This window comes from Centroberyx affinis, unplaced genomic scaffold (genome assembly GCF_046629955.1).
Source record: "Centroberyx affinis isolate AG114_WGS23_722 - 3 ecotype Tasmania unplaced genomic scaffold, CSIRO-AGI_Caff_v1 ptg004100l_1, whole genome shotgun sequence".
In the NCBI taxonomy this organism is placed as follows: Eukaryota; Metazoa; Chordata; class Actinopteri; order Beryciformes; family Berycidae; genus Centroberyx; species Centroberyx affinis.
In genome coordinates this window covers 156,248-169,178 of record NW_027281879.1, presented here as the reverse complement: position 1 = coordinate 169,178, position 12,931 = coordinate 156,248, and the positions used below count along the sequence as shown (strand labels likewise).

At 43.4% G+C, this 12,931-nt stretch overlaps 1 protein-coding gene across 1 annotated transcript in view; it reads right to left on the bottom strand.

Annotated features, from left to right (window-relative positions):
- The window catches only part of cpne2 (copine II), a 57,477-nt gene that overhangs the window by 4,712 nt on the left and 39,834 nt on the right, over positions 1 to 12,931 (bottom strand). Inside the window, exons 14-15 of the mRNA XM_071542424.1 lie at positions 11,723 to 11,856; positions 11 to 247 (exon numbers count right to left, since the gene is read on the bottom strand). Coding sequence (XP_071398525.1) covers positions 11 to 247; positions 11,723 to 11,856 — 371 coding nt within the window. The remainder of the gene's footprint in view (positions 1 to 10; positions 248 to 11,722; positions 11,857 to 12,931) is intronic.

The following is a 12,931-nucleotide window of genomic DNA, read 5'->3' as shown; positions in this document are numbered from 1 at the left end:
CAACACTCACGTTGCGGAAGTCCCTGAACGGGACGAACTGCACGATGTCCCGCACGGCCTCCTCTCCCGTGTTGGACCTCAGGGCGCTGGCGTCTCCGTCCAAGAACTCCATGGCGGCGAAGTCGGCGTTGCCCACGCCGATGATGATGATGGACATGGGCAGCTTCGCCGCCTGCACGATGGCGTGGCGCGTCTCGTCCATATCGCTGATGACGCCATCCGTTATGATGAGGAGAGTGAAGTACTGCTGCAGAGGGGAAGAGACACAGAGAGAGGAGAGGAGAGGGAAGGAGGGAGGGAGAGAAAGAAGACAGAGAGAAATGAGGAGGAGGGAAAGAAGACACAAAAGCAGATAAGAGAAAATGAGACATTTAGTTGAGTTTTGCTACGTTGTGTCATTATCAAATTTCATCCCAACTGCAAATCACAAAAAAAAAAAAAAAAAAAAAAAAAAGGAATCTGCATCAGGAAGGATTTATGATAATGATGATGATGGAGATTATGTTGAATGTTGATGCTAACCGGCAGTAATGGTAAGCAGAGTGCCACCCTGCTGTAGAGGGGGAGAAAAGGAGCACATGGACAGAGACAGAGAGAAGGTGGTAATGGGAAAAAGGCAATAGAGGAGATGCAGAAAGTATTAGGAGAGAGAGTGAAGAGGGGATAGGAGATGAGGGCTAGAAAACAGCGCAAGAGGGAGAGAAAGATATAAAACAGAATGAATTTGCCTCTTCCGCATCGCATCGTCGGGCCTCATTCATATGACAGATCACACCATCTGTCCCCGGAAACAAAACAAAAAAAACAACAACAGAGGTACGGAGATGAACGAGGAGAGGAGGAGAAGAAGAAGAGGGATGAATGAAGCAAAGTGGAGTAGAAGGGAGGAACAAACAGAAAAGCAGATGGGGAAAGATTAGGGCTGGATGATGGGAGGGAGAGAGGCCACCTGCAGAATATACATTAGGAGAGGCAGCACAGTCCTCTATGTGAGAGGAGGAGGTCAAAGGTCAAAAGGCCCAAGTCCCTTCACTTCTGACCATGCATGGTAATATCTGTACCTTCTATTTGTGTCTGTAAAAACAAGATAAAATGGGATTGTTCCTCATGTAATAAAATGTAAACATCAGGCTATGCACACATGACAAACAAATCACTTTTAGACCGTATCCTGTAGGCTAAGCACAGTCATAAAATCTTATTATAAATGCAATAAGAAGAGAGAGCGTTATTTTAGGAAGCTCTATTATATTGCAGTCTGAGATGGATGAAGAGAGAGAAGGACTGCAAGAAAGACTAAAGGAGAAAAGAGAGCGAGAAATGGACAGTTCATGAGAGAGGGCAAAGAAGAAGTATGGGGGACAAGGAAGGAAGGAAAGAGAGAGAGAAGGATAAAAGTTTGGGAATTATGTGGTAGATTGATTGTTATTATATTATTTGGAACTCTATTTAAAGTGGCAATCCTTGAGATCTTCATTTCTTGGTCCACTAAACAATATTTTCTAAAAAAAAAATGTGATTCAAAAGAAAAATGATACATCAGAGAAATAGTAGTATAGGTGATATTTCAAATTCAAAAGAACACCACCAAGAACAACAAATACATGAATACTGAATACATTTCAGTGTTTGTAAGTGGGGGATTTCAGTCAGGTGCATCTCAGTGGGTAGAGTCTGACACAAAACAGTACCGGGGGGCTCTGTTCCCTGTCTAACTCACTGGGCTGAGTGTTCCTGGATTAGGGTTTCCATTCCCACTGGTAATGAAACTGCTGTTAAAAATACACACGTCCGCCGCGCTGCCAGCAGACCCCCTTTTGTCCGACTCTGGCCCCGTGCCGTTCCTGAGTGGGACGGAGTGTGGAACAGAGGAGTCAAGTGGTGCTCTCTCCTTCACCCCCGCCGCCAGAGGCACTTCGATGAAAGTGTCCGCCGACTGAAATGTTGCATCGCGCCTCGGTGTTAGCAGAGGACATGCATCATAGGGAGGCAGGAAAGTATAGGGCTCTGGAATTGTGACAGGGCAAAAATAATGCTTTTGGAAAGGCAGCAACGCTATCTCTGGGTACACAGTGTGTGAGAGACGATGTACAGTGAGCCACTTACCAAAGACTTTCATCATATAACGCAGAATACCGATTTAAATGTATTATAAGCTAAAATTATTAACAAGGTTACCCCAAAAAAGTAGTTAATTTGATTAGAAATCATCAATATGGACCGGACTTCTTGACTGCGGAGTGATATGATTAGATATGAAACAGACTCAGAAGGCCTTCATTGGCCAACCAGGATCAATGCAGCCATGTGATAGATATAGTTATAATGTAAGTTCATATCGCTCAATGCAGTCAACACAAAATCAAAACAGCCTCCGTACTTTCTTCTAAGCCTAAATTAGGTTAAGCATACACTGTGTGCATGCTATCTAGACTTGTGGTGTCTCACTGGACACACACACACACACACACACACACACACACACACACACACACACACACACACACACACACACACACACACACACAGAGCAGTCTGTCTATGGTGCTGTACAGAGACATTAAAGAACATACAGGCAACAGTTCAGTATGTCATGTCTGTACATGTAACCGTGCAGGAACATGGGCTACATACACACATGCAAGCGCGCACACACACACACACAAACACACACACACACACACACACATTCAAAGAATATGCATCTATTATGCATCTTACAGTAAGTAAGGATGACTATCCTATGATAAGAACAGACAAGGTGAATGTTCACCATCTACAAGACACACACACGTACTTTCACATTACCATGCGCAAGTTCACACAGACACACACACACAAACACACACACGCACATACACACACACACACAGGGGAGGCTCTGAAGCCTGTCTCTTTAATGTGCTAACAGCAGCGCTCATTAGAGAATCATTATCACACAGACAGACAGGGACGCTCACACACTTGGACACACACACACGGACCGCAGGGCAGCGCAGGATATGTGTGTTATTACTGGGGCCGTGTTCACACAGTCACACAGGCGTTCACAGGTTTGCTCATTATCTGAGGAACAGGAACGCCGAGGCAGTGCGGCAGCCGATTCGTGCCGGCTATCGTCCCCTTCCATGCCCAAAACCTTCCCATGAACATAACCACCCGCCCACTTATCCCACACACACACACACACACACACACACACTGGCCCCACTACCCCAGTAGGTGGTCTGCACATATGACGCTGTCACATTGCCTGTTACGCCTTCCTATGTTCAGCCCCTGTTTGAACTCACTGTAATATAAAACAAGAAAGAGACAGAAATCAATTTTCCCCTTTTTTTTTGTTCCGCCTTTTTTTCTTTACAGTAACAAAAGGACCCCGCAACACAGTGGATTTCTTCGTGTATTTTCCTCATCCATTTGTTCTGTGCAGGGTGACAGGGTACAATTAGGGACAAAAAGCACCGTGGGAGCATAATGATACCCAGCTACCGCGCTCTGCTCACATTTAGGCAGGCGAGACATGCCAGTGGATACGCACAGAAACACTGTGGGCTGTGTGCCGTTCGTTGGAAGTTTTATATCCAAAGCGGCCTAGAGTGCCGACGCGTCAGTGAGCTTTTTTGGTACGGCTGACCCCGCTGGGAACAGACGCAGTGAGTGTTAGTGCCATGCTGAGTCCTGGGAGCCGCGGGAGGGAATGGACGCCCTGGAGCTGGCGGTGTTAGTGCCATGCTCTGCCCACTGGGCCGCACAGGTAATGGAAGCCCTAACCTGAGCTGGCAATACGGATGGTAAGAGGGAGAATGTGTTCACAGACATATGGACTTAATCTATACAACATGCTGGAGACCTCCGTTTGTGTCCACACTGGTTCCATTTTAGTGGCATTTTAGTTGCACTGCATTGTGTAATCAAGCAGAAATACACAAACAGAAACTGAAATACATCATTGATATGGGTAAATAAGCCTATTTTGTCAATTTTTCCAATATTGATAAATGTTGGATTTGAAATTATTTGAAATTGAAGGCACGGTTTTGAATGAACATGACAAACTCTCTCAGCACGCAACAAAATCAACATTCAAAAATATATATTATTATTATTATCATATATTATTAATATAGTTAGCTCTGTATAGGAAAAATGACAATGCAAAAGCTACAACAGGAATATAATTAAAAATGAAACTAGACATAAAAATATAAATAAGAATGTTCACTCATTGGTCCATGATGAATATGTATAATTGAAACCAAAAGGAATATGGGAAAGAAACTATTCTTCAGAAGGTGACCATGGAGAGATGGGATCATTCTCAGCTTTTGTCTGGACTAGAAAGGCTAAGCTGTGTTTTTTGTGTGGCTTTGATGACATCATTTCTACCAAAAGCAGATACCTGATGATGAGTACAAAACAATGCCAGAGAGCATGGAGGGTTTCAGAAATCACTCTAGAAGCCCTGCAGTGGCTGGCTGGTTCAATTCTGTTAAAATGAATGATGTATCTCAATATTTCAAAAAACTTAAACAGCCAAATTAGAAAAGTCGAAGTTGATTTTATGATCCCTCTCTATTTCTTTTATGAAGTGCTTATGTAAATGGACAAAATCAGGTGATGGTGCCACAAAAATCAGTAAAACAGTCTATAATGATGGTCTCTGTCAGTTATGCTCCGCTTCTGTACACGCTATAGTCTTTTCATTGTGCTTTCTTCATCTCTATAACCGCTTGTCACACATATATAGTCAAGTAACACACCTCTACCACCAAACCCCCTGTTTGACCCTGCCACAGCTCAGCTTGATCCTATAACTGTCAGTGAACTGAGCGACAGCAAGAACAGAGCACAGCAGGACAGCTAGTTAGTCACCGGCAGAAACAGCTTTCTCAGTTAGAGGTTTCTTTGTCGAATGTCAAAGAACAAGTAGTTCCAGCGAAAAGAGATTCCAACCATTATTTGCCAGACCGAGCCTTCATTGCTTTATAGATTGGTTGCTATGCTAACGGTAACCAGGGAGCTAGTGAACCAGTGTCTGTCTCTTTCTCAAATATGATTAAATTGCATCAAAATAGACCAAATACATCACTCTCTGTGGTGGCAAAGACTGATACCTACAGATAGAAGAACAGAAAGAGAACAAACAGAGACATCTAAACAATTATACCAACAAGCTTAAGTAGGGGTACTCATCCCATTTTCCCAATGTTTTGGACTACTTCCAAGTGTCAAACCATCCAAATATACTGTAAAAACATGTTGAAATAGCACTGGTTTTCTATTCTGAAATGTTTCTCCCTTATTAGACAGCAACAAAGAGATAAGAATGTCTCTAGGAGCTTTGGTTCTTGTGGATATCCAGCTGACGCCAAGCGACTGTTGACGAAATTAAAAAGGGAGGTTTATGTTTTCCCATTTGCGCTTTAATGCTACTTCTCCATCACTTGCCTTTAAACAGGTTGGATGGGCTTCATTTCCAGTTCTACCAACAACAGGGAAAAGACTCAACATTTGTACAGTGAATCACCTGCTAAATTTAACTCTAATTGAAAGGGGATTTTAAAGCCTTTCTATGGGAGTTGTTGGGCTAGAGAGAGAGAGAGGGAGAGAGACAGAGAGAAGGAAGGGGGAGGGGGCATTAAGGAGATGGAGTGAGCAAGAAAGAAAGAGGGGGAGGGAGAGACGAAGAAAGAATGGATGAAAGTGATGAAAAGAAGTAAAGAGAAACAGCACCTTGGGTATACGACTAATAAGGGAAGAAGGAGAGATGATCTTCAAACTACCACAGTAGACTTTGAACCATTGACGACAAAATAAACACACACACACACACACACACACACACACACACTTGTATTACTATAATTGTGAGGACCTTCTTGTCCAAGTGCTGAGATTTCTGGCTTTCAAAACTCGCTTTCACTTTCACCCCCTATTCTCTGTTTTGTAACAGAATTTTTTAATTTAACAATTTTTAGGTGAACAATTTTAGATCTTTTTTAGGTTTACATCCAGCAAAAAGCCTGCAAAGAATTTTCAGTTTTCCATTTTTATTTTCCATCAAAGAAAGAATCAAAGAATCAAAGAAATCAAGTCAAATTAGACATAAAATTATGAATGCTAAATTTTTCATGAAATTGTCTGTATGCGTAATTTAAGAAAAACTGATTGATCTGATTGTAGGCATGATTCATGAATTAGGCCCATTATTTTCCAATCAATGCAAAGGGGATAGATGTGATCACGAGCAGTCGAACATGGATAGCTTCTCTTCTCTAGCTACCTTCTCTACCTTGAAGGCACCACTCAAGTCTGTCACATTTAGCCCTCTTTCATCCCTTTCCAAATCTGTTTTGGGGTCCCTTCTTTTTGAATACCATTTCAATTATTTGGCCTGTATTTTGCAGTTTTCATTAAACACATAGTCCCCAGCTAGCCAGGTATGTGTTCAATCATTTCTTTCACATAAAGTTCATGCAGCAATGAAATATTTATGCAGTATGTCTAGGTGACTGTGGACATGATCAGTTCTCTCTGTCACACATAAAGCCTCAGAGTATGACTTAACTCAGGCCTGAAAAATTGTTGTCTAAAACCTGGGATTACAAACTGCAGTTGCTAAGAACCATATTTTTCATTAACCTGTGCACGACCCAAACCCAAGCAATTTTGTGAGAAAATTAGCCCCATCCACCCTGAGCCCATGGGGTCCAGTCGAACTCTATGAGTGTTCAAGCTCTGTCTCAGAGGTCTTGTTAACATGCCGCTCTGCAGTTGAGGAGGGGAAGCTACAGTAATGAAGGTGAAGGTGTCTGAAGGTGTCTGGTTCAAAAATCTGGGAGAGAGATACATATTACAGAAGTGTTTCTTGGGTCACATATAATTGAGTTGTGGGGCTGTTTCTGGTGGCTCCACACATCACAATTTACAAGCTCATGTTTTAATGAGCCTGGGGCCCAAAGACAAATATATTTCTCATTTGAGTGCCAGGGTGACAAGTTTAGGAGCCCTGCCACTACAGTAGTGATTATACAATCAGCTGTGATTTGAATAGTCTCTAAGTAGCCAAGCCAAGTAGGTAAATATTTTGTTAATTTGCGACTTCTGCATAGCCAAGCTGAAAAATCCCCATTCTGAAACAGAAATGTTTGGGGGAAACTGTGACAGATAGACAGGTTTCCTCTAGTGAAAACTAGGGTACTATTGCACAAACTATTCATTACATCAGCTTTTCTAACAGTGACATATGTGTTTTATGAGGAGCCAAAGTGAGGCTATGTTTATCCGATTAGAGAATTGAGTATAATGTGTCTGAGTGTCTCACCTCAGTGAAACACTCAAACAGACACATTATACTAATATATTATATTAATTAACAGACACAAAAATGGCAACATTACTTGCATGATCACATAAACCATCCAGTCTGATTTTGTTTTCCGCCATGTGAAATGTTTTCTGCTATGCCTACATCCATGTTTTCCTGCCAAGCTTTACCTTGCTGTGCCATGCTTTTCTACTTGCCACCTGTCAAAAAAAACAAGTTGTCAATTTCTCATTAAGGAAACAGAATTTTCCTTTTGAGAGAGAGGGAGAGAGAGAGAGAGAAATAGAGAGAGAGAGAGAGAGAGGCTGTGTTGTCATATCCCATCTGTTGTGTCCATGTGCTGTCATGAGTACCAGGTTAAAACAGCAGGTGTATTTTAGTAATACTTCAGAACTAGAGTTCTGAATGTGCTGAGTGAATGTGCTGAGTGTGTGTGTGTGTGTGTTCATATGTTGTGACACTATTAAATGTGTTTACCATGGGGCAGGGCAAAGAACACTTACCAGGAACCCGTAGGTTGGTTCACTGAAACCAAAACAGACCGAAACAGAATGAAAGAAATTAAATTAAAAGGCCAGAAGTGAGGCTAGGGCAAGCCTGGATACCAGCATCATGCTGGTCCAATCCTTGGCTTCTCCTCTCGGCGACTTCTTAGCTGGGTCAGTTCTTGGAATGAGACTTGACGTTAGTCAAGTGACTGGAGAAAGAACTCCCTCACTCTTCCATGGGGCCGAGGTATTAATTAGGTCAATTTATGGTGGCTGACAAACACAGGTGGTGCCATTTGGCCTGTCAACAGACTGCCCAATTAGGCTCTGGGGGAAGGTCCTGGTGTCATGCAGTTTGTTGGGCCTTCTGGTGCAGGTGGAGGGACATAAGCCGGGAAGCCAGATGTCCCCAGTTTGGAATGGAAAAGGCAGACGATGGGGCAAGTGGTCAGGCAAAGGAGCAGGTTTGACAGGAGAAACCTTCTGGCACACCTCACAGGTTCGACAGAATTCCCTTACAGCCTTAGCAAGCCCTGACCAGTGGAACCGGTCTGAAACCCAGTCTTGTGTTTTGTCCTGCCCCAGATGAGCTCCCAAGATATGGGTATGAGCAAGCTCAAGCACCAATGGAACATGGGTTGTGGGTATGACCAATAAGCTCTTTCTGGTGTGATAATAGAGTGAGGCCCCCTGGACAACAAAATAGTCGTGTGGTAGAGCAAGATCATCTTGCTTCACACCTTCAACCACATGCACCTGGCTCCAGGCATGGTCGGTCATCCTGAAGTTGTGCCGTACCAAACTGCCCTTTCTGCTGGACCTGGGACATAAACTCAGAGTCTGTTGGGGAGGTTGCTTCAGCGTCAGCTTCCTCTGCTGGCTCAGCAGGTTGGCGTTCTCCCAGCCAGGCTTCATAAGGGGTAGTGGCCGTCTTTGTGGCCTGGCAGCAGTGTGATCTCCTCCTCTGACAATGGTCCTTCCAGGCTGGCTTTCCCTGGAGTGCTGCTCAGGTAGCTTGGTAGAGTACATCAAATCCTGGGATGTTTTGACTGAGGAATAGGTCAGTTACTACCCCAACTGTCACCTTACTGTAGCCCTGGGTGGTCTGGAGGGGCATGTTGACTGTTGGGGCTTGGTGGAAATCCCCAAGGACACAGGTAAGGGTCAAGCAGCTATTTCATTTTGCGTACTTCTGGCAGGAGAAGTACCGAATTACCGGAATCCATGATACTTGAGGAGATGGCTTGGGGTCAGTGGGCATGGGCTCATCTGACAACTACTGGTGGGTCCCATAAGCCCCTGTCCGGGTGGAGCCCAACCTTTCTTACCTGCCTAAGTAGCTTTGCTTGAGGCCCGCAAACATCTCTTGAGTTGAGTTGCATGTGCATGTTGGACCACCAGTCTCTTAACTTCATAGGGACAGGCTCTGAGGAAGCGATCCATTACCCTCTCATTGATTTGGAAACCTGAGAGCCAGCCAGGCTGCAACCACCAGGTCCCCAGCCTAACAAGTTGGGCAACCTGATTACCTTCTGGTATCCCAGGCTGGTATGTCCAGGTGCTGAACTGTTGTACCACAGTGGTTACTGACAGCCCTACATGGACCAGGTTCTCTGGCTTTAGACGCTGGTAGTCATTCCCTTCAGCTGGAGGAAGGTCATAGTAGGCCTATTGGGCTTCCCCATGAGGAAGGGAACCATGATCAGTGTGGTGGCCTCCATCAGGGTATGCACAATGCCGCTGATTTTAGATTACTTCTGATTTGTGGAGCTGAATACAGGCTTTTGACCTGCATACCCTAATTGCCACCAATGTGGCACGGACAAGGTACAGTGGAATGGCAAGAGCGTGGAAGTAGCAATCAACATTTGTTTAAGGCTGTACTTTAGCAATGATCATCAGAGGCTTCATCTATTTCTTATAGCAGTAAGTCCATCGTTGGCTGTACTATATTCATATTCCAAACAGAACTATATTTAAACACGCCATATCCAAAGTCAACAAGTATGACAATTCTGGTGGAATTTAAAGGTCAGGCGAACCTTTTCAGGAGACATTATGTACTACCACATCAGACACACATACCACACAAGAGAGCCAATAGAGAGGAGAGGAGAGGAGAGGAGGAGAGGAGAGGAGAAAAGAGTAGAGGACAGGAGAAAAGAGGAGAGTGCAGAGAGAAATGAAGGAGATAGTGAGACGGGAAAGGAGAGAATGAGATAGAGGGGAGGGAGAGGATGAAGGGTGTTTCCCTATCATGTTGTTAAGCACAAAAATGCATGTAAAATGGGTAGTCAGTGTCTCACCTGAAAGGAAAAGTGAAATGGAAGAAAGGAGGATAGAGGAAATAGGACAGAGAGAAAGGAAGAGCAAAACAGAAGTTGTCACTCAAGTCTCTCACCCTCCCTGTGGTCAAGATGCCAAGAGTCCAAACCAACAGATGCAAACACTTGTTTGTCCCGTCAGCCATCAAGCTGCTAAATACATTAGATGAGTTTACACTGCTCTGCCACTCAGGCACTTTACTGGAGACTGCTGTTTTACTATGTTCTCATTGTGTGTAAATGTTATTGTTGATTATTATATTGCACTTTTTTGTGCTATGGTCTCTTATTTGCTGTGATTTGCCCTGGGATAATAATAAAGACTTAGATGAATTCACCATGGCTTGGGTGGGAAAGTGCACTACAAGGTTAATGCTCACAGTGAAAGAGATGGAAAGACAAAGGTAGAAAGTATATTTGAGAAAAGAGGAAAAGAGGGGTGGCTCAGATGATAATTTAAATTCTTTTCCTAATGTGCGTTAGAATGTAGCTCATAACCTGCATTGATCAGCACAATCCAGCCGGTCAATTCAGTTGGGAAGTCCAGCAAAAGGTCTAAAACCACAGTTCACATTCTGTTAGTACCCCTGTAATTGAGGAGGCAGACATTACCAAGGAAACACAGCATCTGGAGGACAGAGAGCAGGCAGCAAAGACAAATGGAAAGAAGGGATATTTTCCCTTCTGGGGCAAAAACCTCGAGTGAAATGGCCTAAGGCTATAGTGAAAAGTGGGCAATGGGAGTCTCTTAACACTGATTTGGAAAATAGCACTAAAAAGGCTAAAGGGAACAGTTGAGAATAAACAAGATAAAATGAGGTTTATTATCTATGACAACAGAGTAGAGAGGTCTCAGAACCAAAGAAATCTAGACAACAGCTTGAAACTGAATGGCTAGTGCAGGAGAGAAGGTAGCTCAAAACATAATGGAGACAGATGTGAAAAGATGATGGTGAGGGCATCAAGGAAGGGCTCAAGTAAACTAAGAACTGATTGATAGCACTGAGGAGGGCAGAGAATCCTAGGAAGAGATGAAAAAAGAGATAGCTAGGACAGCATTATACAATCTTTGAATTGCCAAATCACCCTTCACTAAAGAGAAGAGCAATAGTCTGAAAGCAACTGAGCAGGAACAGACGCAGTTGATGTTAACAAAGTCTAAAGATACAACAGTAACAAGTGTAGCACCTGCTACAGCAACTGGATGGAAATGGACCCCTAAAGAAGCAGGTCAGCTAGCAATCTGAACTTAGACATAGGAGGGCTGCTATAGGGCAAGTGTAACATGGCCATGGAGACCTTGGTGTTGAAACAAGTTTACCTGCATGGAACAAGGCAACTCCATTAAAAAGGGGGAAACTGGTAGTGGAGCAACATTGCCAGGAGGAACTGGAAAGGTGTGCCAAAGTAGTTTCTCAAGCTAAGCAGAGACATTGGCTAAACAAGGAATGTGTAGAATGAAAGAACAGGTGTTGGAAAGATCTTTGAATGCACTGCGTACAATCAATGTAAGATGAATTCTAAATGAAAAAAAAAGGGGAACAGCAGGTAAGTAGATAAAAGCTGGTATTGTCACTGACCGCTGCTCTTTCTTGCTGCAGGGCCTGGGTAGCAAAGCGGGCTACATGGCTGATGATGGGAGAAAAGTTTGTAGGGCCGTAGAAACGGATGTGAGGCAGACAGGCTGAGTAGGCCTGGGCAATCCCCTCCACGCCTGGAGACAGAGAGAGACACACAAAGAGAGAGAGAATTCAAACTCTAAAACACCTTTATTGGTACAATACAAATTATCATTGATGATTGATAAAACAACCTCAAACTGAAAAATGGGTGAGAGAAGGTGAGGGCAAGAGAGAGAGAAAGAGAAAGACAGGAGGAAGGAGGAGAGGCACAAAAGATGGGTCACACATGAAAACATTTAAAACACCTAATACAGTGGCTATAAAACATTCATCTCTGGACTCAAATGAGACATTTCCTGTTTGAGGGCCAGAGGCTGATTACCATTTTAGACTCCAGTCTGCTTAGATAACCAGAGTATGGTGTGTGTGTGTGTGTGCCCAGAGATGGTTCAGTGCCTGAGTCAACACTGCATGCTATTTTTTTTGTTTCTGATATATATTCATATCAAAACCTTCTCTTTTGTGTTCTGTCATCATTCCCATCCTACTAATTTGATACACATGCTGAAAAAATGATTCCAGAGGTGAAAAGGTGCCACAATATGTTGGACACACTGCTAGGCATCTGCTATTGGAACAAAATTGGCTTCTGGTTTGAACTCCATTTGAATTAATGCCGTTGAGTCTCTATTCTACTGTCGAAATAATAGTTCAACATACCAATTGGTACTCATATGATGCCATATAATACTGTGTCAGGATGTTTCCATATTGCACCTTAAAATAGAGGTTCTACATAGCATCAACAGCAGTTACATTATGACTACAATCCTCCAAATCACATGTTTCACTCTTAAGAACCTTTCTTTTTAGAGCGTATACTGGATGCTGTACTGGCCTTTCTAAAAAAAGGATACACTGTAATGTTCTCAGTAGCAGGTTCATCTGCTCATCTCCAAAAGAGAGGTACATGTGGAGGCAGACGTTACGCTTAATACGTTCAAACTGTATATCTGTTTAGAAGAAGCACCTAGAACATCACTTGGTGTTTTGGCACAGGTTTTCTTCAGGGGTGGGTGGTACAAATGCATTTATTAAGCATGACCTCCTCCTCACCTGTGCCTCTGTCAGCTAAAATATGTTACAAAATGTCATTCTTGGTCTCAT